Consider the following 24,173-nt stretch of genomic DNA (forward strand, 5'->3'; position numbering starts at 1 on the left):
TGATAGAAGTGGGCCTGACAGCCTTCTGGGTCTGTGTGATACCTCTTTTGTTTGGTACAGCTCCTTATCATAACCAAAGCAACTACTTCCTCCATATTCTAAATATGTCTTTACTTTGTTATCTTTGAACTGCTTTCTAACACTGGCTTTTAGACTTTTTGGTCATGATCCCCACCTGATATTCTGATGATGTACTAAGATGAAAATCTTCTACCCTGCAGCACAGCCAAGTACAGCGTGGTGACATTTCTACCTCGATTCCTGTATGAGCAGATAAGAAAAGCTGCAAATGCATTCTTCCTCTTCATTGCCTTACTGCAGGTATTGCTTTATTGCTTTCCCTTGTTTATAAAATGAAATGGTAATGTAGTAAAAGTTGTTTCTGTTATGCTCAACTGCAAAGGAATTCTTAAACTTCAATGGGGTATGTAGTTGCTAATTGAAATTGGAAGACAGCCAATTCTTTCTGTCTTCTTTCCATATAGTTTGTAAAGTTGAACCTCTTTTATTCTTAATAAGTGAAAATAAGTGGTGTCATAAAACATGGAGCTATTGACCATTGTGAGAAAAGAATGTATGACTTTCTTGTGAGACTTCTGCTTAGTTCTGCTTCTGCTTCCATGTGAAGCAGTATAATTGTCTTGTAAAGAGAAGAGTAATAGAATAAAAGGCATGTACAAAAGCAGTATCTTCTAAATTTGTTTCTTCAAACCTGCTGAGTCTGTAGGCTACTTTGCCCACTGAAATGGGATATCTGTGAGGCACAAATCACACAGTAAATCAGGAAACTTTGTGTACTGTCTTCTGAGAGCTTTGCATAAGATTCTAAATGTACCAGAAATTAATTTTAAATACGAATATAAAATGTGTCTCTTTTCCATCTGTTCACAGCAAATTCCAGATGTCTCTCCAACAGGAAGATATACCACCTTGGTGCCATTGCTATTTATTTTAACAGTTGCTGGCATCAAAGAAATCATAGAAGACTATGTGAGTATGATTGATGAGAATGGGGATGAGTACGATGGGGAATGTGCTAAGGACCAAATATTTCAAAAGCTATAAAATGTCATAAAGCCATGCATCTCTGAAGTCTCTGGAGTCATTGCTCAATAGCAGCAAAATGTTGTTTTGACTTTCAAAGTGCTTGACTTGAATTTATGTAATAAATACTGAAAATACACTGAAATCAATAAGTATTTTCATTATGGTTGGTGAACAAGAAAACAGTAGAAATCAGGACATTTGTTTCTCCCTCTTCAAGCTTGCTTATTGATGTTTTTATTAGAAAGTGTAGAATCCTGACAAATACATAGCCTTTTCAGGTGGTCTTGAAAATGGGGGTTGGGGGGAGGCAAGCAGCTTAAGGACAGAGAATGCTGTTTTGGGGAAAAGCTGCTCTAACTTGCTTGTATACTTTACATCAGAAGGAGGTCTTTCTGCTTTGCAAAGTACTGATGAGTGAAATTATTTGGATATCAGTCTAAACAACAGCATGTAGAATTTATGCACGTGGATATTTATCTAAATATTGTGGTTCTTATTGTTCCTTTTGTTTTTCTTCAAAAAAACCCCTAGCTTTGTAGACTTTTTTTTTTACCACTGATAAAGGTTTGAGCCTGACTTCCAACATGGGGACTTTCACTTTGAAGTTTATAATTATACTCTTTATACTTTTACAAACCATTTGAATTTAGATGATCTGTGACTTTTTAAAAAAACAAAAAAAAAAGCCCCATAAAGGTAAGAAGAACCCAATGTATCATATTGCAGTTTTTCCTATTTTTATCTCTAATGGTTCTTGAATTTGTGGTGAAGTGTAATGAGGTGTAATGAAATGTTTTGTTTCCTTGCAGAAAAGGCATAAGGCAGACAGTGCAGTGAATAAAAAGAAAACAGTAGGTAAGACTAAATGGTCTTTAAGTATTTAAAATGCAAATACTGAAAAAACCACTAAGCAATTCTGTTGCTTTAATGGTCATGATGGTGAGGAATGCATATCTTGTGCACTAGGTACTTACCAGTAATTTAGGATTTTACTTTGCTAAAGGTTTCAAAAAATTTAGGATTTTACTTTGCTACTGATGATTGATGGCCTGACACTTAAGGGTGAGACATTGGGAGGATTACTGGAATTTCTAAGTTCATGTAATTTCAAGGTTGTCCAAAGTTACATAGTTCTCAGCTCCTCCAAGAAAACCAAGCAATTTTTTCCTTACCAAACTCCATCTGATTTTTCTAATGGCAAACCCAACACCAGAAAATCCAGAACTAAAAAAGCCAACAACCCCCTGAAACATTAAAAGCTGCTGTCAGAAAAAATTAAAGTAATTTTTGGAAATGCTGCTGCCCTTTAAATATAGTAAGTCTGGAGATTTTTTATCTTTGCTTTCCTGAAGTGTCACTGAAAGAGAGTTTTGCACTGATATCCGCTGAATGCCTACATGTATCCCTAAGGTATGGACAGTACTTGTCACTGTAAGTCTGAAGACATCACTGTCATTTGCTTCACCTCTCTTAACTGAAAACCTGTGCAGAAAATAGGAAGAGATTGTCAATGGCCACCCTGTGATTGTGCTGTGCCATAGTCAAGGCAGGTCCATGTTCCAGTGTTGGGACAGCTCCACTTCTGCTTCTCCGGGCAAATGTGCAGCTGAAATGGGAACACAGGGACTTGAGCTCCAAGAAGAGCCCCTTCCTCCCGAGCACAAATACCTCATGTCAAAAAGCTAGAGGAACACTTAAAGGAACATGGGGAAGTGAGCAACCTGCTAGCTTCATGCTTCAGATAGTCCTGCAAACATTACGCCTGTTTTTTTTCACCGAGTTTGGTGCTTAAAAATTTGGGTCGATCATTAAGATTGTTTATTAATACACATCAAAAGGCATTGCTTTATCAGTTCTCCTAGGTTATATCTCTGCAAGAGTCTGGGAAGACATTTTGAGTGCAAGAACACTGTATTAGTCATAAGCAATTGGGATTTAAGTGGCTGTAGCACAACAGGCCTTGTTATAGGTAATATGAAAGATGGCTCTTTCAGAGGTCACAGAGGCAGTTAGAATTCATTTGTACATAGAGAATGTGTGCCAACAAACACTTCAAGGGATGTTTGTCACAGTAATTGTGGAGAGAACCTTAAAGAACACGAGGTGTTCTAATGGAGCTAAGTGGAACTTAGCACTTGAAAAATTATTTGAATTCAGATTTTATTTTTTTCTTTTGAATACTCTAAATAAATTTTCAATCTGATACTTAAAACTGTATCCTCCTACTTCTTAAAAGGAAGGCTAAAGAGGCTTATTCTTGAGACACGTATTACCAGAGTGAAAAGATAACTTGGGTTTAGAGTGGGATTAAGATGAAATAAATTTAGGTTCTCTGGGTGCCTTTAGGTTGCTCTTATAGCTGAGTGGTGTCTAATCAATGCATTCAGTGTGGAGAGCATTTGAGCTCACTGAGAAGCAGATGCCTGCTGTCTGCTTGACTGTGTCCTGAACTCCACTGCCTGCAATAGCTGGTTGCTTACTGCAGCAGCAGTCATGTAGGCTTTGCATTTATCTTTAGTTTTTTAGAGCAGTTGTGTATCTTCAAAGTGCTCTTCCTGTTTTAAATTTACCATAGAAAACATCAGTTTGATTTGCAGAGTCGCTTTGGTATGTAGGAATTAAATTCCCTTTGGAGCAAACTAAAATTGAAGTTCTGCCCCAGCTGAGCACTGAACATTTGCATTAGGAGGTGGAGTGTGTTTACTGAGCCAGTGTTTTTTGTCTTGGATGGCTTCACGTGATGTCTGTCGTGATGACATTAAATCTAGGGACCAGACTCCATATAATTCCAAGTGAAGCTCCTTAGCAGTGTATTGCATAGATATAGAGAGCTCAGTAATAATTGTTCTGATGTATTGATCCTCCCATTGTCAAATAATAGACTAAGTAATGAGCATTTAATATTGCATGGGATGAACTCAAATATTAGACAAGCCCAGGGCTAGGAAACTCTGGAACAAGACTGATGGAGATGCTTCCCCTTCAGGAGCCTCACTTCAAATGGCCCTGCATGGCTGGATGTGAGTGTCAGCATTAAGTCCTCGATCTAGAACTGGGTTTTGGTCTTGGAAAGCCCTAGATAGAAGGTGTATATTGAAATTCTCTTTTTAAGTTGAAGCAGTCTTTCTAGGTACTTGTCCTTTGTTACTTTAACCAAGTACCTTTTGACAACGAATAATTCATCAATTTTACCCTACTATAAATATTCTAGAGAAGACATGTCCTTTTCTGTCCTTTGGAATACTCCTATAAAACTGGGTTGAGCAGAGTAGGAGGTGTGAAATTGCAACCCCAAAATTTCTGAACTGTTTTATGTCTAATGGCAGCTTTCTCTTTAGACTGTGGGATTATGAGTTTAAAAAGAAATAGTTCAGTAATAGAAAATAGCTGCAGTAATTTGCTTGGGTATTTAATTGTAATCACTAAATTGATTTCAGTAAGCATTGCAAGTGAAATTGTTTTCTGAAGTAAATTGCCTTTCAGACCAAGTCTGTAGCACTTGATGCTGCAAAATACCTTCCTGTGTGAGCATACAGCAATGTCATCAGAATGTTTACTGAAATGTCTCCAAAACTTTCCGGTGGAATAGGGAGCTGTCTAAACCATGGCACAGGAGATACTGAATAGTGCAACTTCTCTCTGAAGGTTGGAGTTTTGAGTCAAGCCTGCAGGTATTTGGCTTGAGATTCTGGATTCAAGCCTTTTGAGTTCTGAACTAAGCAGAGCTCAATTCAAGAACAGTGTCTATGTGAGGGATGGAAGGGGTGCACCAAAACTGTTCTTCCCCTAAACTGCTGTACTGGTTTGGTTGGAAGCTCAGCTGTTTTTTGACACATCACTGGCACTACTTCTGTTGCTGCCCACCCATTTTTTGTTAAATAGTTTAGTTCACTGGAGTCCATTCACTACAATATTAAATGTCAGGATTCAGTGCTTCAGTGTGTGTGGCCTGAGAACAAGAGTCAAGAGACAGGTTTCTTCTGCTTCGTCTATTCTGACAAGTCTTGCATTCCTGTTTGTGGAGTGGCATATCCTAGGTAGGATGGTCAAGGCTGTATTCAGCAGAATTTTTTTCTGAGAGTATGGTACTATTTTCAAATGAGCCACATGTATGAAACGCATAGAGCTGAGAAGATTGTTTGTATTCAAAGTTGGGGTCTGACCTCTTCAACTCTGATCTGTTGCACAGTGCACCTTTTAAACACCTTTGAACACTGGCTGCAGCTGCTTTCAATAAAGGTTAACTTGCTTTGCTTGGACTGGGTTACTCAGCAGTAATTACTCAGCAGTAATATTTGTCCTTACAGTTTTGGCTGGAGTAGTATTAAGTATGTGTAGAATGACCTAGAGGAGGTGCTTGGGTGGAAAGGCATGCTGCAGGGTAAATGACTAATGAGTGGTTAAGATGGCACTGTAGAACTGGTGTCCTGCAGAAACTGAGGTCTGTTTTGGTACCTTTTCTTTTTCTTGTTTCAATGTGAACTTCAGCAGTAAGGATTTCCTTCTGGCAAAGCTGATTGTTGCTTTTCAGTAGGGCTTTGAGCCTGCTTGGCAATTAAGACTCAGATTTATATGGGCCATGGGTAATGGTGATAAAGTTGGATGTGCTAGAGTCAAAACATTATGAATAAAATGCAAGGAAAAAGATAAGAAGTGAAGATTCTGTGGTAAATCATACACAGAGTAAAGGTGCTTCCTGATGCTGATTGGCAGCGGGCAGTGATGCCTTTTGTTTTAAGGAAGATCATTCCCAAACAAGAAACAATGCTGCCCATCTGCATGTTAGTATGAAGTGATGCCATGAAGAAATCAGGCCACCAACTGTTGTCTGGCAGGAGATAAAAATTATATAAATATGAAGGGCCGATTCTTCCTCTTTCTTGGATTCACATGCTCACAGCTGTGAACAAAAGAAGTTCCAGCTTCTGAAAAATACATTTCTGATTTTTGTGTTGGTTCCTGTTATGTTTGCTACTGCTGATACAGTTGTTTTGAAATTTGTCTGAATTATGGCTATTTGTTCTGTAATCTAACTTTAAGCTTTCTTTCTAGTTCTAAGAAATGGGATGTGGCAGAACATTATGTGGAAAGAGGTAAATAAAATCTGAGATGGGAGGGAGGGAAAGCAAGTGTTCAAATATATACTATATGAAAATTCTCTGTCACTTGGGGTGGGGGGGTGGGAGGGAAAGCAAGTGTTCAAGAATTACTCTTGCCAGAACTAATTAGGAGGCTTAGAATTAATATATACTATATGAGAATTCTCTGTCACTTGGGGTGGGGGGGTGGGAGGGATCCTTTCTGTTCCAGTAGTCAAAATTGCCCTGAGCAAGGCACCTGAGTACCCATTTTTAAGTCCTGATACTGTGTTACAGTCAAATGCTAATGGACTGTTGTGTTTTCCCTTGTGCACTTAATAGGTAAACTGTAAACAGTATTTGGTTTTTAGTCTGCGTAGAAGAGTAATTTTCACTGCAATGCTGTACCTCCCCTGCAAGTCTAACAGAGACTTACTTTGCTGCCTGTGCTAAAAGGTCCTTGGGCTTTGAGACTAATTAGTAAGCTGCTTGCTCAAGTAAGAAACACAAGCCCTGCTGCTACCTGAGGCACTTGGGACCTGTGTTCCATGAGGCTCTTGGCCAGGGTCTGGTGAGCTTTATTTCTGATACCTGGAAGTTGCTGAAATGCCTTAGGAAGTATCGATCTAGTTGTGGCTCTTAGTGCCTTTTAAAGGATAAAATTAGCCCTCTTATCTAGTAATTGAGGAAAAAGTACACTCTTTTGAAACCTCTGAGGAATGAGATCAGTCTCAAGACACCTAAAAGCAACCCTGCTGAAGTGTTAAGCTATAGTAGAAGTTGAAGATTGCCAGGCTAATGTTGGTTCCTGTTTATGCTGTTCCAAGTCCTATTTTTGTAGAAAGGACAGTGAATTGAAAGTTTAAGGTCAAGTCTGGAATCTGGGCTTTTATGCCCTTAGGCACTTCTTGAATTGACCTGTGTCTGTAACTGCATCTTATCCTTTGTTGTTAAGGAGTAACAGTTCTGTGTTATCCACCTTGATCACTTTAAGGCAGGCACTTCTGACTTTTTTCCTTTTTTTTTGTGCTGAAAGTGGTAGGGAATTTATTTTTAGTGGTATCTGAGTAAAACTAATGAATCTGCTTGTTCAAACATACCATCTGTTTCCATTTTTATAAATTAATATCTTGAAAGTATTTTAAGCCCATTTCAGACTCTCAGTACTGCATTGGCATTAAGCAGCCTCATGCTTATTGGGCAAACCTGGTTTACTGTTTTGAGAGTGCTACTTGACTCTTTTGAGAATGAAAGTCCCATGCATGTGTGACTAACTCAAGGTGCTGGAAAGTCTAGGCCTGTGTAGGAGGAGACAAAGTATTCCAGAATTCAGAACTCTGCATATCTCAGTCAGGGAAGGACAGGATTCATAGAGATGATACTATTTGCCAAGTGACTAGTACAAGCAGTGCATCTAAGGAAAATTGTGGGAAAATGATAATGGTGATTGGGTAAGTAAGTAATACAGATAAGGAATAGAAGAAAACTCTTGATATTTAATGAAGGTGAAGTTTAAAGATGAAGGTAAAGTTTAAATATTTTTACTAGGAGAAAAAAATACAACTAAAGAAAACTCTTGAATTTGCATAATGGCAGAATTATAGAAAAAAGTAATTTTTATTAAATATAGCCCACAGAAGTTCACAATTTCTGATTGAGTGTATCTACCTTTTTTCTCTATAGAATTTTTTATAAGGGAAGGCTTTGATATTTCCAAACTTGCAGTGGAAAGTACTCTGACTTTCAGAAAAACTGTCTCAAGCTGTTCTGTGCATGATGCTGTTCTTCTGACTGGGTGAAAGAAAATAACAAACTAACTTCCAGACAAGCGAACTGTTTGTTTTTCTCTTCCATGCTACTGTGCTCCTGACCACCACAGGTAGCAGTAGGCGATATTGTGAAGGTCACCAATGGGCAGCATCTTCCAGCAGACATGATCATAATATCTACCAGGTATCCTGAATGGGTGTGGAAGTCATGTGTCTGATGAACTGAGGTGCAGAGGACTTGAATCTCTGTCTTTGCTATTAATAAAACCAGACATCAGATAGCACTAATTCTATTCCACATCTAAAATCAAATTTCAATGAAAAAAATTCAAAACATGGCTTTACTAGGCTTTGATTCATGTATCACTGTAGATGGGCTCTTCTAAAATGAGGCGTTTTCAAGACTTCACTTTATGAATTGCAGGTACATAATACTCTGTATTCATGAGTTTGTTGGAAGACTGAAGGCCCTTAACGTGGGCTTTGTGCAGTCAGTGGTTCTATGGCCTTCTGAGAATCCCTCCACTTAAATAAGGAAGCTTAAGTTTTCTTCCAGTTAATTCCACTGAGTATCCAGCACATTTTCCTGCGCTTCCCCAGGAAGATTTCTCTTTCAAATAGTAAATCTGAAATACTCTGTTGGCATCAAACAAAATAGCTTTTAGATCTCATTTGTTCACTACTTCTCTTGGATACTTCACATGGATGGCCCATCTCTAGCATGGTAGCAACAGGAACCTGTTGAGTCCTTCTTGGCTTAGTTTCAAGTATGGGCCACCTTCCTGATGCCCCCCAGGATGCATTTGGCCCTCTTGGTTGCCAGGGCACTGCGGACTCATGTTGAAGTTGCCATTGACCAGGACCCCCAGGTCCCTTTCCATGGGACTGCTCTCCCTCATCCCATTCTCTAGTCTGTACGCACATCCAGGGTTGCCTTGTCCCAGGTGGAGAATGCAGTACTTGCCTTTGATAAACTTCATATGGTTGGTGGTTGCCCAGCCCTCTCATTTGTCAAGGTCTCATAGTTCCTAAAACCATGTCAGTGGTACTTGACTGCTAGTCTAGGTTCTGGATCATGTAGAACAACTTGAGGCCGAATCAAGACCACAGTTTTCTTAGATGACAAGAGACAACAGCACAGCTCCTGTTCTTAAACATGCTTCTAATAGCCAGACTTTACAACACCTCCCTAATTCTCTCCTGTGTGTGTGCTTTTCAGCAGTGACTGCAGATTGCTCTGGTCTCAGGGTTTCAGTTCTCTTACATGATCCAGCATTTAAGGAAACTTGTTTTTTTCATGCTCCTGTATTTTCTGCTACATCCTTCTTGTCTGTGCTGTTTCTGGGAGGTTTTATTTTTTTCTAAGCTATATGCAGAAGCTCAGTCTTTTTGAATTATCACATGATGAAGGATAGAGGTACCTTCATTCCATGGTATACAGTATTGTATTTTTCAAAATAAGCCCCAAAACTTAAATAAGCAGTTGTCAACTTAATATGCTAGGCTGAACTTGGACATCAATAATTTTCTGTTTCAGCATTGAAGAATATTTTACTTAAGAACTTCTCTAATGTATTATACTAAAAACCCCTTCTGACTTATTTCTTAACTGTGTGGGCCAGCTTTTTGTTCTACATTATTCTACTAACTTGCTATCTTTGATAACCACATAATAGTTAGAGAATTTAACCCAAAGCATGTTGGTTTGGGAGAAGCTTTGCTTGAAATAAATAGCAATTTCTATGTCAGTTCTGCTTTATAATTGGTATTATTCCTATGATTCCTTTAAATGTCAATACTAAATGTCCTCAGTTCACCAGAAAGCTCTGCATGTTCTGAAGGGGGTGGGTTCTTTTGCTTGTATATGTTGATTTTCTGTGTCTGAGGTGATTGTCAGAGGTAAAATCAACACTTGTTTTTATCTTGACTCTCTTTTCCTGTACAGCAAAAAGGTGACATCAAATTTTGCATCAAGAATGAATTAACATGAAGGAAAAATATTTTAATTCAAACGCAACTTTGCATGGAAACACATCCACATTTCTTATTTCCACAGTTCATGCCATTTCATTAATGGAAATTAGAGGAGTTGTATTGCAAAAGGTCTCCTTCCTGAGCTAACCACTTCAGTTGTAGTAGATAAGGTGTTTGACAGAAGTAAAATTGGAATCAAGCTGGACTCTAATCAGTGTCTTTCTTGGGTTCAGATTCAAATTGCCTGTGTAGGAAGGGACAAAGAAAAGACTCAACCATTTTTTTCTTTTCAAAGCAAAATTAAGTGGAGAGAATAATGTAACTTCTTACTGTGTAATAAATGTACCTGTCCACTTATTAATTCTTGTTTTTCTAAGGAGCCTTTATTACTGACTGTTCTGTTGATTGAGTACATTTGCTGTTAGAGCAATTGGTTACTTTGGAAAAAAAATAGCCATTTATCAAGAGTATGAGAAATGATATGCAGAAGAAGCACTTGCTTGAGTCCAGATGGGAAACTGATATTCCTTAGCAGTCTGAGAGGACAGCTGGCAGATCAAAAAATCATTTTGGTGATGCCATACAGAGGTTTTGAATCTTGAGTGGCATGTCAGGAAAATATCTGGTAGAAGTACCCTTCCTTATCACAGACACCACCTATGCAGAGCTCCTCTGTTAGATCTAGATAAGAGCTTGACTGATAGAAAGTTCAGTTCTAGGAAGAAGATTTGTGTCCCTATTGGTAAGGGCAGAAACACATCTGAAAGATGTAGGTTACAGCCCTCAATCCTAACAAACCTTTTTCTCATGCTTGGAAAAAAAGCTGTTTGGCAGTGACTTCGGATGTGCTTCCCTTATTGATGGGACCTTGCAGACATGATTTTGTGTGTTCAGTTTGCAGACAGAATTCAATAGCAGGGAGCATTGCTGTCTTCATCCAAACATATCTCCTTTTTATACTGTTCAATACTTGCTCTTTCATCCATAGCTCTTGCAATTGGAAGCAATTTAATGGATTGCAATTCAAAGTAACCCACTTTAGCCAACTAAGTTTAAAATGACTTGTTAAATTCTTACTGATTTTTGATTTAGACTTGTTTGTTATATGACCATGTGCAAAGACATCTCTGTTAAATATGTAGTTTCAGCTTTCATGGTTGTATACCACCAGTATGTGGTGGACTATATTAGTGCAAAAGTAGAGTACAAAAAAGTACTGAGTTTTAATACTGAAAATCTTACTCTCTTTACAGTGAACCACAAGCCATGTGCTATATTGAAACAGCTAATCTCGATGGGGAGACGAATCTTAAAATACGACAGGTAAAACAGACTGAATTTATTATTTTTGTTTTCTTTTACATATTTAATATTAGTTATGAAGCAACATCTAGCTTGGATGACAACAATACAAGTGCTTTTTTTTTTTTTTTTTTTTTTTTTTTTTTTTTTTTTTTTTTTTTTTTTGTTGGCTGTAATTTGCCTTTTGGACAGATACAAACCCAAGCAGTAATGCATCATGTGCAAGTATAAGGAACTAACCTGGAGCAAGTATTTTAAGCCCAGAGAGAACAAATCAAACAGACCTTGGATGTGTTTTGCTGAAGGTCTTGTTAGTGGAATTTAAGTGCTTTACATAAAAGAAAAATCAGCTATGCTTGTGATGAGAGTTGCATTTTCTCCTGTCACAAGTACTATTTTATGAGTGTTATGCAGAGGCAGAAGCTGAAAAGGATCTTTATGTGTATAAGTTGATTTGTTATCTCTGTGGTAAGCAGAAGAATTTATTTGGATCTTTCTGGTTTTGTTAAAGAAGTACTGTTGCTTATAGTGTTTAGAAATAGTTGAGAATCTTTGGCTTCTTTCATTACAAAAAAGTATTTAGATTAGGATTTTGAAACACAGATAATTTGTTTTTAAAAAGCTATCTTGCTTCTTCTTTACTACATTTGTAGAAACATGATTTACTGTTCCAGATCAGGCTACTGAGTCAGGTCTTGAGCTCTTATAACATTTTATTTGCTTCAGGACATGCTTAAAATACAAAAATACAGCCTTGCTCTGGCTGGCAGTGCTGCAGTCAAATTCTGGCAAAAGAAACTCAAAATGGATTCCTCTTTTAATAGAAAGGCAGTGGGGTGCTGTGCATGTGCTCAGATGTAGAGCACCAGTACTTTATGTTGCAGTTGCATGGCAGGCTGATCATTAACCTTGAGCAGGATCAGAGCATTTTGGCTGCAGTGGCCCAAGAGAGACTACACTTAAGAATGACCATATTTAGCAGCCATAACACATCAGTGCAGCTATACTTTGAGAAAAAAGCCAAGTCTATTTATACTGCTTTTCTCCTACTTCCTCCTGCACACATCCAACTTCACGTTTTGTGGATGTTACTTTCCTCTTGGTTAAAAAGAGATCATGTAGGTAATGTCAATATCCGTGTGGAGAGTTTCAGTCTTGTTAGCAGGTTCCTATGTGTCCATAATGAGTCTTCCTTGCAGGAAAGAGGTAGAATATCAAATAAAAAAAGAAAGCTCCAAAACATAATGAAAACCAACCCCAAAAAAAGCAACAACAAAAAAAACCCCCACCAAAGCAAAACTGTACCCTGACTAACAAACCTCCACAGATTTAATTATAGTTTGGTTTGTAGATATTAAAAGGAAGCACCATCTTCCTGGGTTGTCTTCTAATAGCAGTTTTTGTCAAGAATCTCCTTTGAATTGTTCTATGCAGGGTTTGTCTCAAACTGCTAGTCTCCAGTCCAGGGAAGAATTGATGAAAGTGTCTGGGAGGATAGAATGTGAAGGACCCAACCGGCATCTCTATGACTTCACTGGGAATTTGCGCTTAGATGGTCAAAGGTATTGACAACAAAGCCATGGATTCATTTAGTTAGGAAATGTTTCCTCTGTTCTTTTAGTCTCTAACCGGGAGCACATGCATGTTTTTTGCTGGGGAGGAGGAGAGTAATAATTAATATTTATTAATCAGAGCATCTGCCAGTATAAGATAACGTGGTTCTGCCTTTGTATGGAGCCTTCTGCTTGTTATGGAGTATTGATTTCTTTGTAATTAATGGTGATATTTTGATAAAAGGTACATCTAAAGAGAAGGACTCAAGGAAATGGTTGAGGTTTTTAGGGCCTTCTCGTTACACAAGATACACAGAGGAAATGGAAACCTTTCCCTTTGAACAAGAGCCAAAGGCTGCACCCAGGTCAGGCTTGTAGAGAAAAGTGATCCCAGAACCTGGAGGCTTTGTCAGTGTGTCTTTGATTTCTACAACTCTTGAAAGAAAAATAGGTAGTTTTAGTACTCAAATTCAGATTGTGACAGGTTGGTAGGAACATACATGTTATATTTGGCTGTACCTGTTTTCCTTCACCAAATGTGTATTCCTTGGGCGGCTCAGTGCAAGAATAGCAGATGATCACTTGCATCCCACTTGGAAGTCATATGGCTGATACAGGCTTTCTCAAATGCTTGTTTAGTAGTGTATATGATACAGTGTGCTTGAAATGATGATCCCTTTGCAAGTCCGATACTTCTCTCTCCTTGATGTGAGAGAATGTACTAGCCAAGGTCAAGTGCAGAATAAGCTTATTTATGGCTGCCACATAATTTCACAAGTCCTGGATAACTGGAGCAGCTTTGTCCTACTGTGCTTTAGCAGGAATTAGACTTACAGAGGTTTCAGTGCTTTCTTCAGTTGTGTGAACAATCTAAGCTTATTATATTGCTATTACATTCTTCTCCTCTTGTTGTTTGGGGTTGTTTTTATTATTAACTGGGGAGCAAGGCTGGGAGTAGAACTGTCTTCTTTAAAGGTTGAATTTCTGATTGAATGGAACTTTTTCCTTTGCAGCCCAGTTCCTGTTGGCCCAGACCAGATCTTGCTGAGAGGTGCACAACTGAGAAACACTCAGTGGGTCTTGGGTATTGTTGTGTATACAGGACATGATACAAAACTCATGCAGGTAAAGGTTTTAAGGGGATTAAGGGTATGTTTTGATAGAAGTTGGTCATATTTCCTGTATTCTCATGGTCATTGACTTGATTTTATGAAATGGTTTGACTCATAGTTGTTTAAGGCTTGGAGGCCTTGAGAAATAGAAGGGTCCATTGTACTCCAGTTTGCATGTGCACACGTGCAAACACACACTGAAGTGAAAGCAGTTCAATATGTGAGGAGAAATAACTTTCTTCCTAATTTATCTGGTAGCTGGATGACATCTAAAACTGAGGCTTAACAGCTGAGGATATAGTAATAATCATGGAGATAATTAGATTAAGACAACAGTCCTGTATTGCCTTAATGTCAGGGAGTGCCTGGTGAGACCAGCAACATGTATATGTTGATCACTGCTGCTGACCATCAGTGGGATGGACAGCAGGTGCTCTGATGGACTCTGAAAGTAAAGACTGGGTTTGCTTCTGCATTTTTCTCTTGTAAAAGCCATTGCTAGGTTCTTTCTCTTTTTTTTTTATTTTTTCCTGCTGCTGTTCAGAATTCAACCAAAGCACCTCTGAAGAGATCAAATGTGGAGAAAGTGACCAACATGCAGATCCTGGTTTTGTTCTGTATTCTCCTGGTAATGGCCCTTGTGAGTTCTGTAGGTGCCTTATTATGGAACAGAACACACGGCGAAGTTGTCTGGTACCTTGGCTCCAACAGTGAGTATGCAGGCACTGAGTCAGTGATGTATCAGACTGCAGGGGCAGCCAGGCTCTTACCTTCACTGAATTAATGCATAAAATAAGAAATAAAAACCCTAAAAAACCCACATCTTGCTAGTTTTTTGATGACTTTATTTTCTCTGTTTTTGAGAACAGGCTGACATAAGTGAGCTTCCCAGTGAGGCTTCTAAAGGTTAGATAAATATCACTGGGCTAGCACCCAAGGAGCAGGGCAGAAACAGAAGAGGGGCAAAGTTACTCTTGGATATCTGATGTTCACTTCTTTCATCTCTGTAGAGATAGCATACACATATTTTCTCAGGGAAGGTCATGTACTGCAGCCTTGTGTGTGTCTGTTTGCAGGATGGGGAGTATCAGTCTGATGCTGACTTCAGCTTTATGCTTATATACAGATGCAAAGGATTTCTCCGTACTTCTTTCAGTTAGAAATGCTGATCTGCTCTTTTAGGGAAAATTGAAATGGTGAATGTCACAATTCTTATTTATTGGGTACAGTCTCTGTCTTTAGCTTCTTTTACTTTGTTGTGGGAAAACTGATCTCTTAGCATAGTTATTTGAAGGGTTTTATTTGATTTTTCTTAGTCCTCGAATTTATTAGTTCATTATCAAAGATGGACATGAACAGTGAAATACTTTCCGGCAGACTTCTGAGGAGGTTACATTAGCTACAAAATGTGGTGTTAAAAGCATTTTGAGGTACATATCTTAAAGCAGTTACCACAAACTGCAAATGGCTTGTCTGCTGATGATGCAAAACAGATGGCAAGTGTATTGTCTGCAGTTTAAGAATTGTAGTTGTGGTAGTAATGAAAAAAATCACATAGGACTAGCATGGAAATGCCCCATTTGAATATTTGACTCTGGGTTTTGTTAGTTGTAATGTCGTCTTGTAGCAGTGTCAGCACTTTTCAGAATTTCTTGCCTGCTCTCCCCTTGTTTTTTAATGAATGAGTTTAAATTTGTGCCTTCCAATGACGGAAGTAGTACTGGAAAAGATGGATGGTATGAACTCTTGAACTTGCAATAAAACAGGTGCAACTTGCGGTAGACTAAGATGACATTATAGTCTGTGCCTTTTTGTAAATTGAATGCACAATATCTATGCCTTCTGTAACTGCCACTCACAGGAAAGACACTTTTTCAGGTCCAGCAGGTAGATGTTAAATTTTGGTTAAATGTCTCATCTCTGTAAAAATTGTGTTGGAAAATGTTCCAATATCAAGCATGCTTCTGTTTTCTGTAAACTTATCAAAGTTATGGAATTAGGGTGTACTCACGCTTTGAGGTGCCTTTGTCCAAACTCTGATCTTAATTAGGCTTCAGCAATTTTCTCTGGATTCTCTCTCCTCCTAGTTTGCTTCCTTGACTTCTAATTAAATTATGATGCTGAAAACCCTTAGTTGTAGACTCTGATCCTGTTGTGCTGGGTGTTCTGTGTGCTGACTGAAGTGCCTCTCTAAGTTTCTAGAGAAGTGGAGAGCATACAAATGTGGAGACTTTGATTGTAAAAGAGAGACTGTGGGCAGCACTGTGACCAGGAGCCTTCATCCTGTGTCTCTGCTGAGACTTCTACTTTCCTGCTGGCTGTCTATAAGCGCTTCCCCTTCCCTTTAGGACCAATTGTGATGATACACTTACTTGGGCAAGTTGCCCAGTGTTGTCACCATTAATAACAGCTTCTTTGATTAAGCAGGATGCCTTAGTTCATATACTAGGCAATGTTTAACAGTCTACTTGTTCTTGTTGATTTCTTTTGTAAGGGTAAATTCTCAATGATGTCAAATTTTAGACTAATTTCAGTGTTTATTTTTTTGTTTCCTAACTCCACTGAAGCAAGCAGGCACTCTCTGGAAGATGGTTATATTACTAGTGACATTGGGGGCTCTTAATTGGATAGTTGACACACCAGATAAATGTCTAAATTGGGTTATAGTGGGGAATATTGTGCTTCTCACCATCTGTCTAGCAAAAATTGTTCAGAAAGTGTTTTGTTCTTTTATATATAGCCTCACCAACCTTGCCCTTTGTCACCTGGTATAGTGTGGGTGTTTTATCTATCTTCTATTGAAATCAATATTAAAATGGCCCTTACACTAGACATCAACACAGTAGCTTATTATTTTGGCTTTGTTAAATCTTAATAGATGAACTGCATAAAGATGATAGCCCCTATACCACTCAGACTTGTCTGCTAATGTCCTATGTCTTTTGATCCACAGAAATGCTGTCTGTCAACTTTGGATACAATCTGCTGACGTTTATAATCTTGTACAACAACCTTATTCCAATCAGCCTTCTGGTGACATTGGAAGTTGTCAAGTTCACTCAGGCTCTTTTTATAAATTGGGTAAGTAGCAAGAGTGAATGTATCTCAGTTCTGGATGTTGACATTTAAAATAAAAAACCCACTTAACATCTTAGTGAGATTTTCTAATTACTTTCTGATGCAACTTCTGGGAAAGGCAGGGGGAAACTCAGGTTTTATTCTGTATCAGTTCTGTGTTTCACAGGAAGTAAAAAGATCTAGTCACAGGAAGGTCCCCTGTGCAAATCATCACTTGTCTTTTAGGCTTTTAGGATGAGAAGGAAGCCTTAGCTCTTGGTTGCAGGAGGTCACTCTCTTGGCTGACTCAAGTTCCGTAATTATCTTTTGAAAACTCTTTGGTATCTTACAGCTTCTCTGAGACACAGCAGAGGACAAGACTAGGACTTGTTTGAGGGTGTGGGGTTTTTTGTTGTTTGTTTTTTGTTGGTTTTTTGGTGTTTTTTGTTTTTTGGTGTTTTTTGTTTGTTTGGGGGGTTTTTTGTTTTGTTTTTACATCCTTAGGCTGGCCTTAAGGTCACCTCTGGAATGGACCGTAATGTTTTTGTAAGAAGATAAGTTGATGCTGCCTCACGCAACCAAACAGTGATCCCTCTGTTCAGGGAAGCTTTGACTTCAGAATGTCTTTCTCAAGTTGTGGGCCAGAAATACTGTCGTGGTGGCTCTTAAGCTGGACAAAACCAAGAGGAATACCTTTTGTTGGTTTGCATTAATCCGTTGACTTTGAGTCCAAGGATTACAGTTTTATAGTAGGTTCCTATAAAACACGTGTAGGCAAAGTTTAATATGTCTGTTCCTTGAGCTGCTTGTAATGTACTAGAGATGCATATCAGAGAAGTTTCTTTGGTTTGTGTAGCAGCTGTTTCTTTGTAGTAACAGAAGAAGTTTATTTCATGGAACCACTAAAATTGTCCCTCACAGATTTGGCTAGAGCAACTGATTGTTGTAACCGAACACTTACGATTAGGATGGCTAATGCATGAACCTCTTTCTACTGTACTAAGTTTGGGTTTTTTTCTGTTGCACCATTAGTTTATTAACTACATGTAGTTGATTGTCTTTTCTCATGTCCCTGTAGGATGGAGGTATACTTTGGAAAGGAGGTACCCATATTCATCCTGGGATGATGTTTGTCTCAAGCATTCAGAATGCCTGCTCATAGCATTAAGACAGTCAAGCCAAGTTGGAGCTGACTAAAAGAAGAACACAGAGACTTTCATGTTTAATTTGCATAACATAAGTCTTAATTTTGCTCTCATTTCAGGACATAGATATGTATTACCCTGAAACAGATACACCTGCAATGGCCAGAACCTCAAACCTTAATGAGGAACTTGGGCAGGTAAGATAACATTTTCTGAAGTGTCATAATTGTAATATATGCTTTCAAGAGTGAAGATATGAGAGCAAGATGTACAAGATTGTACAAGATGTAAAAATCAGCTTTATTTTGTTGTTCTGTGGCTCGGGTTAATGGGACATTTTTATTTTCTCTTGTCTGAGTCTTAGAAGTGAAATAATGAGCTATCACAGGATTAAATGCAATGTCATATAGGTAGTTTTATGTTTTGGAATTGAAACTATTTCTTATGTTCACTCTAAACGTTATTCTCAGAGGTGTTGGAGAGATGCTCTGTGGTTTTGACCAGAAGATACAGGCCTAGACTTACTAGTTTTTGATGTCTATGATTGCTTCACAGGAGATGCAAGTAAAAAAAAAAATGCAGTTGTATTCCTAATTTAGATACTGTGTTACTTTAAGCATTTCTATTTTCCATTCAGATTAAGATAACTGCATATTAACTTCTAGTTGTTGTAGGTTTGTTTGTTGTGCAAATAACGTTTCTTCAAACAGAAGGGCTTCCCAAAGCAAGCTTACTGGAGAACGTGACTTCGCTATTGGAACTTTGTAATACTGTTGAGAAATAGTTGCTTTTTTCCTTGACCATCAAGGTTATAGATCTGTAACTGAACTACATGAACTTCATAACAGGCATGAATTTACTACTGGAGACAACATTATGTATTTAAAATACATAATAAACATTTATGTATATAAAATACATGATAATATCCTGCTCAGTAGGGGGGCAGTTAATATTGTTCCTGCTTAATCTGATCAGCATTTTTCTTATGAATGCTGAAATTTGATTTCTGTTTAAATCACTTTGATGTGAAGTTATCAACCTCCCAATGGTGGTGTTATTTTTGCCTGAAGTAAAGGATGTGTGGCATAATGTATGTTGGTGGCCCATATGTTATTTTCAGGAATGGCTTACTAGTGATTCTGTATAACTAGACTGAATTTTTTTATTCTTTAATTGAATTACATGTTCACAGATGCCCTTGATATTTTTGTTTTGTGGTGAAATTATTAATGACTTAAAATTGCTCAGAAGTATGAGTACCCACTTTGACTTCTGGCTTGCAAAGGCTCCATTTCCAATGCTGTATTCAGTAGCAGTAATAGTGCACAACAGGGGGATCACTTTATAAGTAGTGTAGTGCACTGTATTGAGCTGAATGGCAATTATTGAGGAAAAGCTTCTTCTAACTATAGTCAAATTATTTTGGTCTTTGAGTTGTCTAACTCTTTCATGTTATCACCATCCCTTCCTGGTTGAAAGTCTTACCTGGTGCAGAGGTACAACTGGGGTATCATTAACTTGCAGTTAATTTTGGTCTGTCGTGGCCCTTCCAACGTGAGAATTTTGAATCTGATAATGCTCCAAGAAGTTGCTTTGAGGGGGTTGCCTCCAAGTTCTACCTTAAAATCACTGTTTCCATTAAGGGATTATTACTTTGGGCAGTGCTGACTGTGGCTTTGTTGTGTACTTTCGCACTGCTCATGAGTGGACATGAGATAAAGTAGCTTTTGTTTGCCTGCAGAGTACCAGTTGGACTTAATCTAGCATATTCTGTGCTTATAGGTGAAGGAAAAAAAAATCCCCAAGCATTCCTGGTGATCTTTGAAACACAGATTGTCTTCAATCTGTAAAATTCCAGTGAGCCTTCAACAATCCCATGAGTCTTTGTTTTAATTTCTAATCACTCTTTGAGATTAGTACAATTGAAAGATTTGGTAAATGTCGAAGTAGTGCAACCAAGTACATCTGCAGTGATCACACTAGAGCCTTTGCAATTGATACTTAGTATTTGAGCCTTTCCACATTTAGAGATAATTATTTAGTTGCATTAATTCTTTTGCCTGATTTTTGTTCTGTAGATCTGGTAGACAAATCAAGCTGTAATAAGCCTGCATTGGCCAATATTGTGACATTTCAGCAATATGTCTGAGTATCTTTCTGTTTTCTACTATGAGTTTTATTACAAGTTGAAAATCAGGCTTGTTTTTCCCTTCCAGGTAAAATACCTGTTTTCTGATAAAACAGGTACTCTAACATGCAATATCATGAACTTTAAGAAATGCAGTATTGCTGGAGTGACATATGGGTAGGTATGACTTTTAAAAAATCTCTGGAGCTTAATGTGTGCATACTACTGGTACAAAATTTTATATTAAGGATTAGAACATTCTGTTCTTCAGTTTATATTCTAGCATATTTTGTGGTCTTAATTAGTAGTTTTGATTTTCCTGTCCTGCAGCACAAATTATGAAAGTCAAACCTGGGGAGTACTTCACATGAAGCAAAGGAACTTGCTTCCTAACTTACCTGATCATGGTCTAAACAAAACCAGAATTGCTAAATAAGCTCTGGCCTTTCAAGAGGGAAGAAGTTGCAGCGCAAGGGTAGCAGTTATCAGTCATATTTCTGTGACTTGAGAAGAACCAGAATTTTGTTAGAACAGTGTAGTTGTAGTTATAGAGCTTAATATTCCTTGAACAAGAGTGGTACCTGCTTACTGGTTTTATTCTGTTCTGTCAAGAGGATCCCTTTGAGTCATCTACATCTTTATATTTGCTTCATGTTAAACGGGTAGTCTTAAGATCCTGGTGCAAGTTAACCTTTGAATTTCATGTTAGCTAAATTAGATATCTCAGAAGGCAGAAAATTTGATTCAAATGTATGAACAGCTGAACCCATGGTTCCAGCATATGTTTTTGTGTGATGACTCATTGATCTTCGCCTTCTACCTATTTTTTTTTTTGTTACTAAAGTGGAATAAATGTTCTTTTTCCTTTTTCTACTCCTCAGTCACTTTCCTGAGTTGGAAAGAGAACGTTCATCAGAAGACTTCAGGTAAATACATTCCAAGATGTTTATGTTCTGTATAGCAGAGTGGGTACAATCTATATAAAGACTGCTTTCCAATTTGGGACTGGAAGAAACCCAAGGGAGGAATGCATTTGAGTAAAACGGTCTTCCAGTGGGAGCCTAATGCAGAGCTGGTGGGTGGTGATGGATCTACTCTTCTGCATAGAGATTTCATATGTGAGGGGGGTGAGGAATAGGCAGTGGCTGGGGTGGCTGGGATGCTAATGCAGTGCTTATTTATAATTGCAGACAGTCAAGTTAAAAGCTAAAATTAACTAACTTTGCAGGAACCTTACCCCTAGATAGAGTCTGAATGTTGCTCTTTATGATCACTGAGTTCAGGCCTGAAGAGAATGAGAAGAAAAAGGACTTCTTTATTAAAATGCTATGTTTTAGTAATTAAATTGGGAGAGAGCTTGATATGTAGGCCTATCATGTCCAAATAAGCCTTCTTGTTTTTATTCGGAACTTTAATGAATAGTGATGATGCGTGTGTCCCATTCCACAGAAACTAGTGAAGAACCAGTGGCGTTACAAGGTATCAGTGAAACATGTTGAGATTATTGGGAAGGAGGGGAAGAGCCAGGGAGGGCTGACTGGGTTTGAATGGCAAATATAGGGAAGAAGTGAATTCCCACCCAGGAAACAGGTGAACACTGAATGCTGTTAGAAAAGCACTTGCTGGTGAGCTAAGCTGGGCTTCTCCACTGGTCCATCTCATTTTTATGATCATGTTTTAGGAAGGTGATAAAATGATATGTTACTTCTGCTGAGAGGTAATTTCTATGGATCCCTCTTTTCTTCCAATATATTTCTGTTTCTTTCATTGCTGTGTTTTCTTTGCTTGCACCTTTTTTTTCTGTTCAGTTCTGTGAAAGTTTTTTCTAGGTACTTACTTGGAGTACTCAGACTTAAAATCCTCCAGGCGTCAGCTTGAAGCAGAATGCTCTGACTAGGAAGGGAACTTAGGGATATTGAACTTCGATCTATTTTATGAGCAAGCTGCCCTGAAATCCATTTATCTTAAATATGCTTAAAAACTGCTGTTGCTACATCTGTCCCAGGAGCTGCATTAACACTTGAATCTTCTGAAATACTGTCAACCATAACCATTTTAGGTTTCTTACTGATGTTCATTTTCAGCATTTGCTGCATTACTCATATGATCTTTTCACAATGCTTTCAAGGACACTAGAGTCTTACTTTGCTTTTTAAATTTGTTTCCCAAGAAACTAGATGAAGTACTAAGATTGGCAATGTTGCCACTTGTTTGAATATGCTTGTTTTGCTCTGCAGCCAGCTACCTCCTTCCACCAGTGAATCGTGTGAATTTGATGACCCAAGACTGCTGCAAAACATTGAAAATGATCATGTAAGTCTGCTCTTTGAATACCATGCCTCTTAAATGCCCTATTCTAGGCTTGTCTGGAATTGAATGCTGAACAAATCTATTTGTGTGATAAAGTCTGCTCTGTGAGTGTGTCATGCAAGCACAGAGGGGGTAAATTGGAATCAAAATAGCTCCCTCCAACGCCTTTCTGCCCACTTGTCTTACAATTGAATTAAAGAAGCAATGGCATTGATATGGATTCTAGCTACCTCTAAGGCAGCTTCATATGTTCTGTTATGGAAAATAATGCTTTGTAACAAGTTATGATAGAAATTAAAATTTTGAAAAGAAAAAATACTTGGAGTTGATGTTTCAATACCATTTTTAACTGTAATCTGTAGCATTACAAGGTGGTTCTGGAATGAGCCTTAAGTATTGCAAGTGTTTGGAATTCTGGTTATGTGAAGGATGTAAGAGATGGGAATTAATTGCAAATTCAAGTTTGGCATGAGCCTTAATGATTAGTAGTCTTACCCTAGCTGTTGAGTCCTAAAGGGACCTATTCTTTACAATGTCAATTCGTAGTTATTTGGAAATCATGTGGCTATGAAGTGTCTGACTGGACACCAGACAATTAATTCACTTGCCAAAAAGCCTGACCCTTTTTCTCTGCAGGCTGTCTCACAATATGGGGTCTGAGCATTGGCAAGCACAAACTCAATCAGCTGATTGCTCTCCTTAGTGTAGCTTCTGCAACTGGGCTGCTTTAGTTTAGTATGAGCATCTAAAATATACTTACAATATCCAGTTTGTGTGCAGGGAAGCTTTGCTTTCTGTTCTGCTGTGCAGTACTTAAGCACTGCACCATGGTGTGAATGCTGTAAGGGAATAATTACTTGCTGTGGCGCTATGTATTCTGCAAGGTGATGGAGCCTAAAGGTGGCTTCTCTGCTCTAAACCTCCAGCAAAGTGACCCACTCAGGACAGTGTCTTGGTTTCCTGTGTGGCTTTTGTACTCATGTACTCTGGAAAGATTTCCCACTAGACATGACTTGCAACCAAGATTTGTGCATGTCCTGTTCCTTTGTGTCCTGTTTTTTCATTTATGGCTACAGTTATGGCTTATGGCACTTGCTGACTCCAGGTATTCATTATGGTTTAGGTGTAGACTGCAGATAAAATGTCTTTGAGCTCTTTCTGGCTGCTGTTGCTTTAGGTATGCATGGAGAAAAATGCTTTAGTATATTTTAATAGACTCAGCAGAAGAGGTGTATCTCAAATGAGCTGTGAGATGGAATTTCTCACCTAGCCTTGATATGGCCTCTTATTTTAGGGCTACCTAATTATTTGATCTTCTCTGGGTAGTTTCTGCTTTGGGGGCTAGAAGAAATATATGCTGTTGTAGCAGGCAAATACGGGATTTTGGTAGCTTCCCTAAGTGTCACTTAGTCTAGACAGCTCAGCAGTCTTCTATGCTGAACGCTTTTCCAGTTTCCTTTTTGCTGGTCACTTAAACACACAAATATAGATGTCATTGTGCAGCTGGCTGTTGGGCTGAGCATATTGTGTGAACTCAGCCTTCAGACAATGAGTGGGGAAATTACTGGCCAGAGATACTTTTCAGAGCCTGACTGTACTGGAGGAATGGGTGCCACCCTCTGGCAAGTGGTGATTTAGCACAAGACAAGAGAATGCAAGGACTGCTGATGGCAGTTTGCTGAGCATGTCTGGGTG

General features: G+C 38.4%; 1 protein-coding gene across 1 annotated transcript in view; it reads left to right on the top strand.

The window, feature by feature from the left end:
- ATP8A2 (ATPase phospholipid transporting 8A2) overlaps positions 1 to 24,173 on the top strand; it is a 270,405-nt gene that overhangs the window by 12,108 nt on the left and 234,124 nt on the right. The window contains exons 2-15 of the mRNA XM_041487339.1: positions 222 to 321; positions 892 to 990; positions 1,857 to 1,902; positions 6,100 to 6,140; positions 8,005 to 8,078; positions 11,122 to 11,191; positions 12,605 to 12,732; positions 13,737 to 13,848; positions 14,380 to 14,545; positions 16,789 to 16,916; positions 18,157 to 18,234; positions 20,257 to 20,345; positions 21,050 to 21,094; positions 22,406 to 22,481. Coding sequence (XP_041343273.1) covers positions 222 to 321; positions 892 to 990; positions 1,857 to 1,902; positions 6,100 to 6,140; positions 8,005 to 8,078; positions 11,122 to 11,191; positions 12,605 to 12,732; positions 13,737 to 13,848; positions 14,380 to 14,545; positions 16,789 to 16,916; positions 18,157 to 18,234; positions 20,257 to 20,345; positions 21,050 to 21,094; positions 22,406 to 22,481 — 1,252 coding nt within the window. The remainder of the gene's footprint in view (positions 1 to 221; positions 322 to 891; positions 991 to 1,856; positions 1,903 to 6,099; positions 6,141 to 8,004; positions 8,079 to 11,121; positions 11,192 to 12,604; positions 12,733 to 13,736; positions 13,849 to 14,379; positions 14,546 to 16,788; positions 16,917 to 18,156; positions 18,235 to 20,256; positions 20,346 to 21,049; positions 21,095 to 22,405; positions 22,482 to 24,173) is intronic.

Source organism: Pyrgilauda ruficollis, unplaced genomic scaffold, assembly GCF_017590135.1.
Source record: "Pyrgilauda ruficollis isolate IOZ18807 unplaced genomic scaffold, ASM1759013v1 scaffold8, whole genome shotgun sequence".
Taxonomy (NCBI): domain Eukaryota; kingdom Metazoa; phylum Chordata; class Aves; order Passeriformes; family Passeridae; genus Pyrgilauda; species Pyrgilauda ruficollis.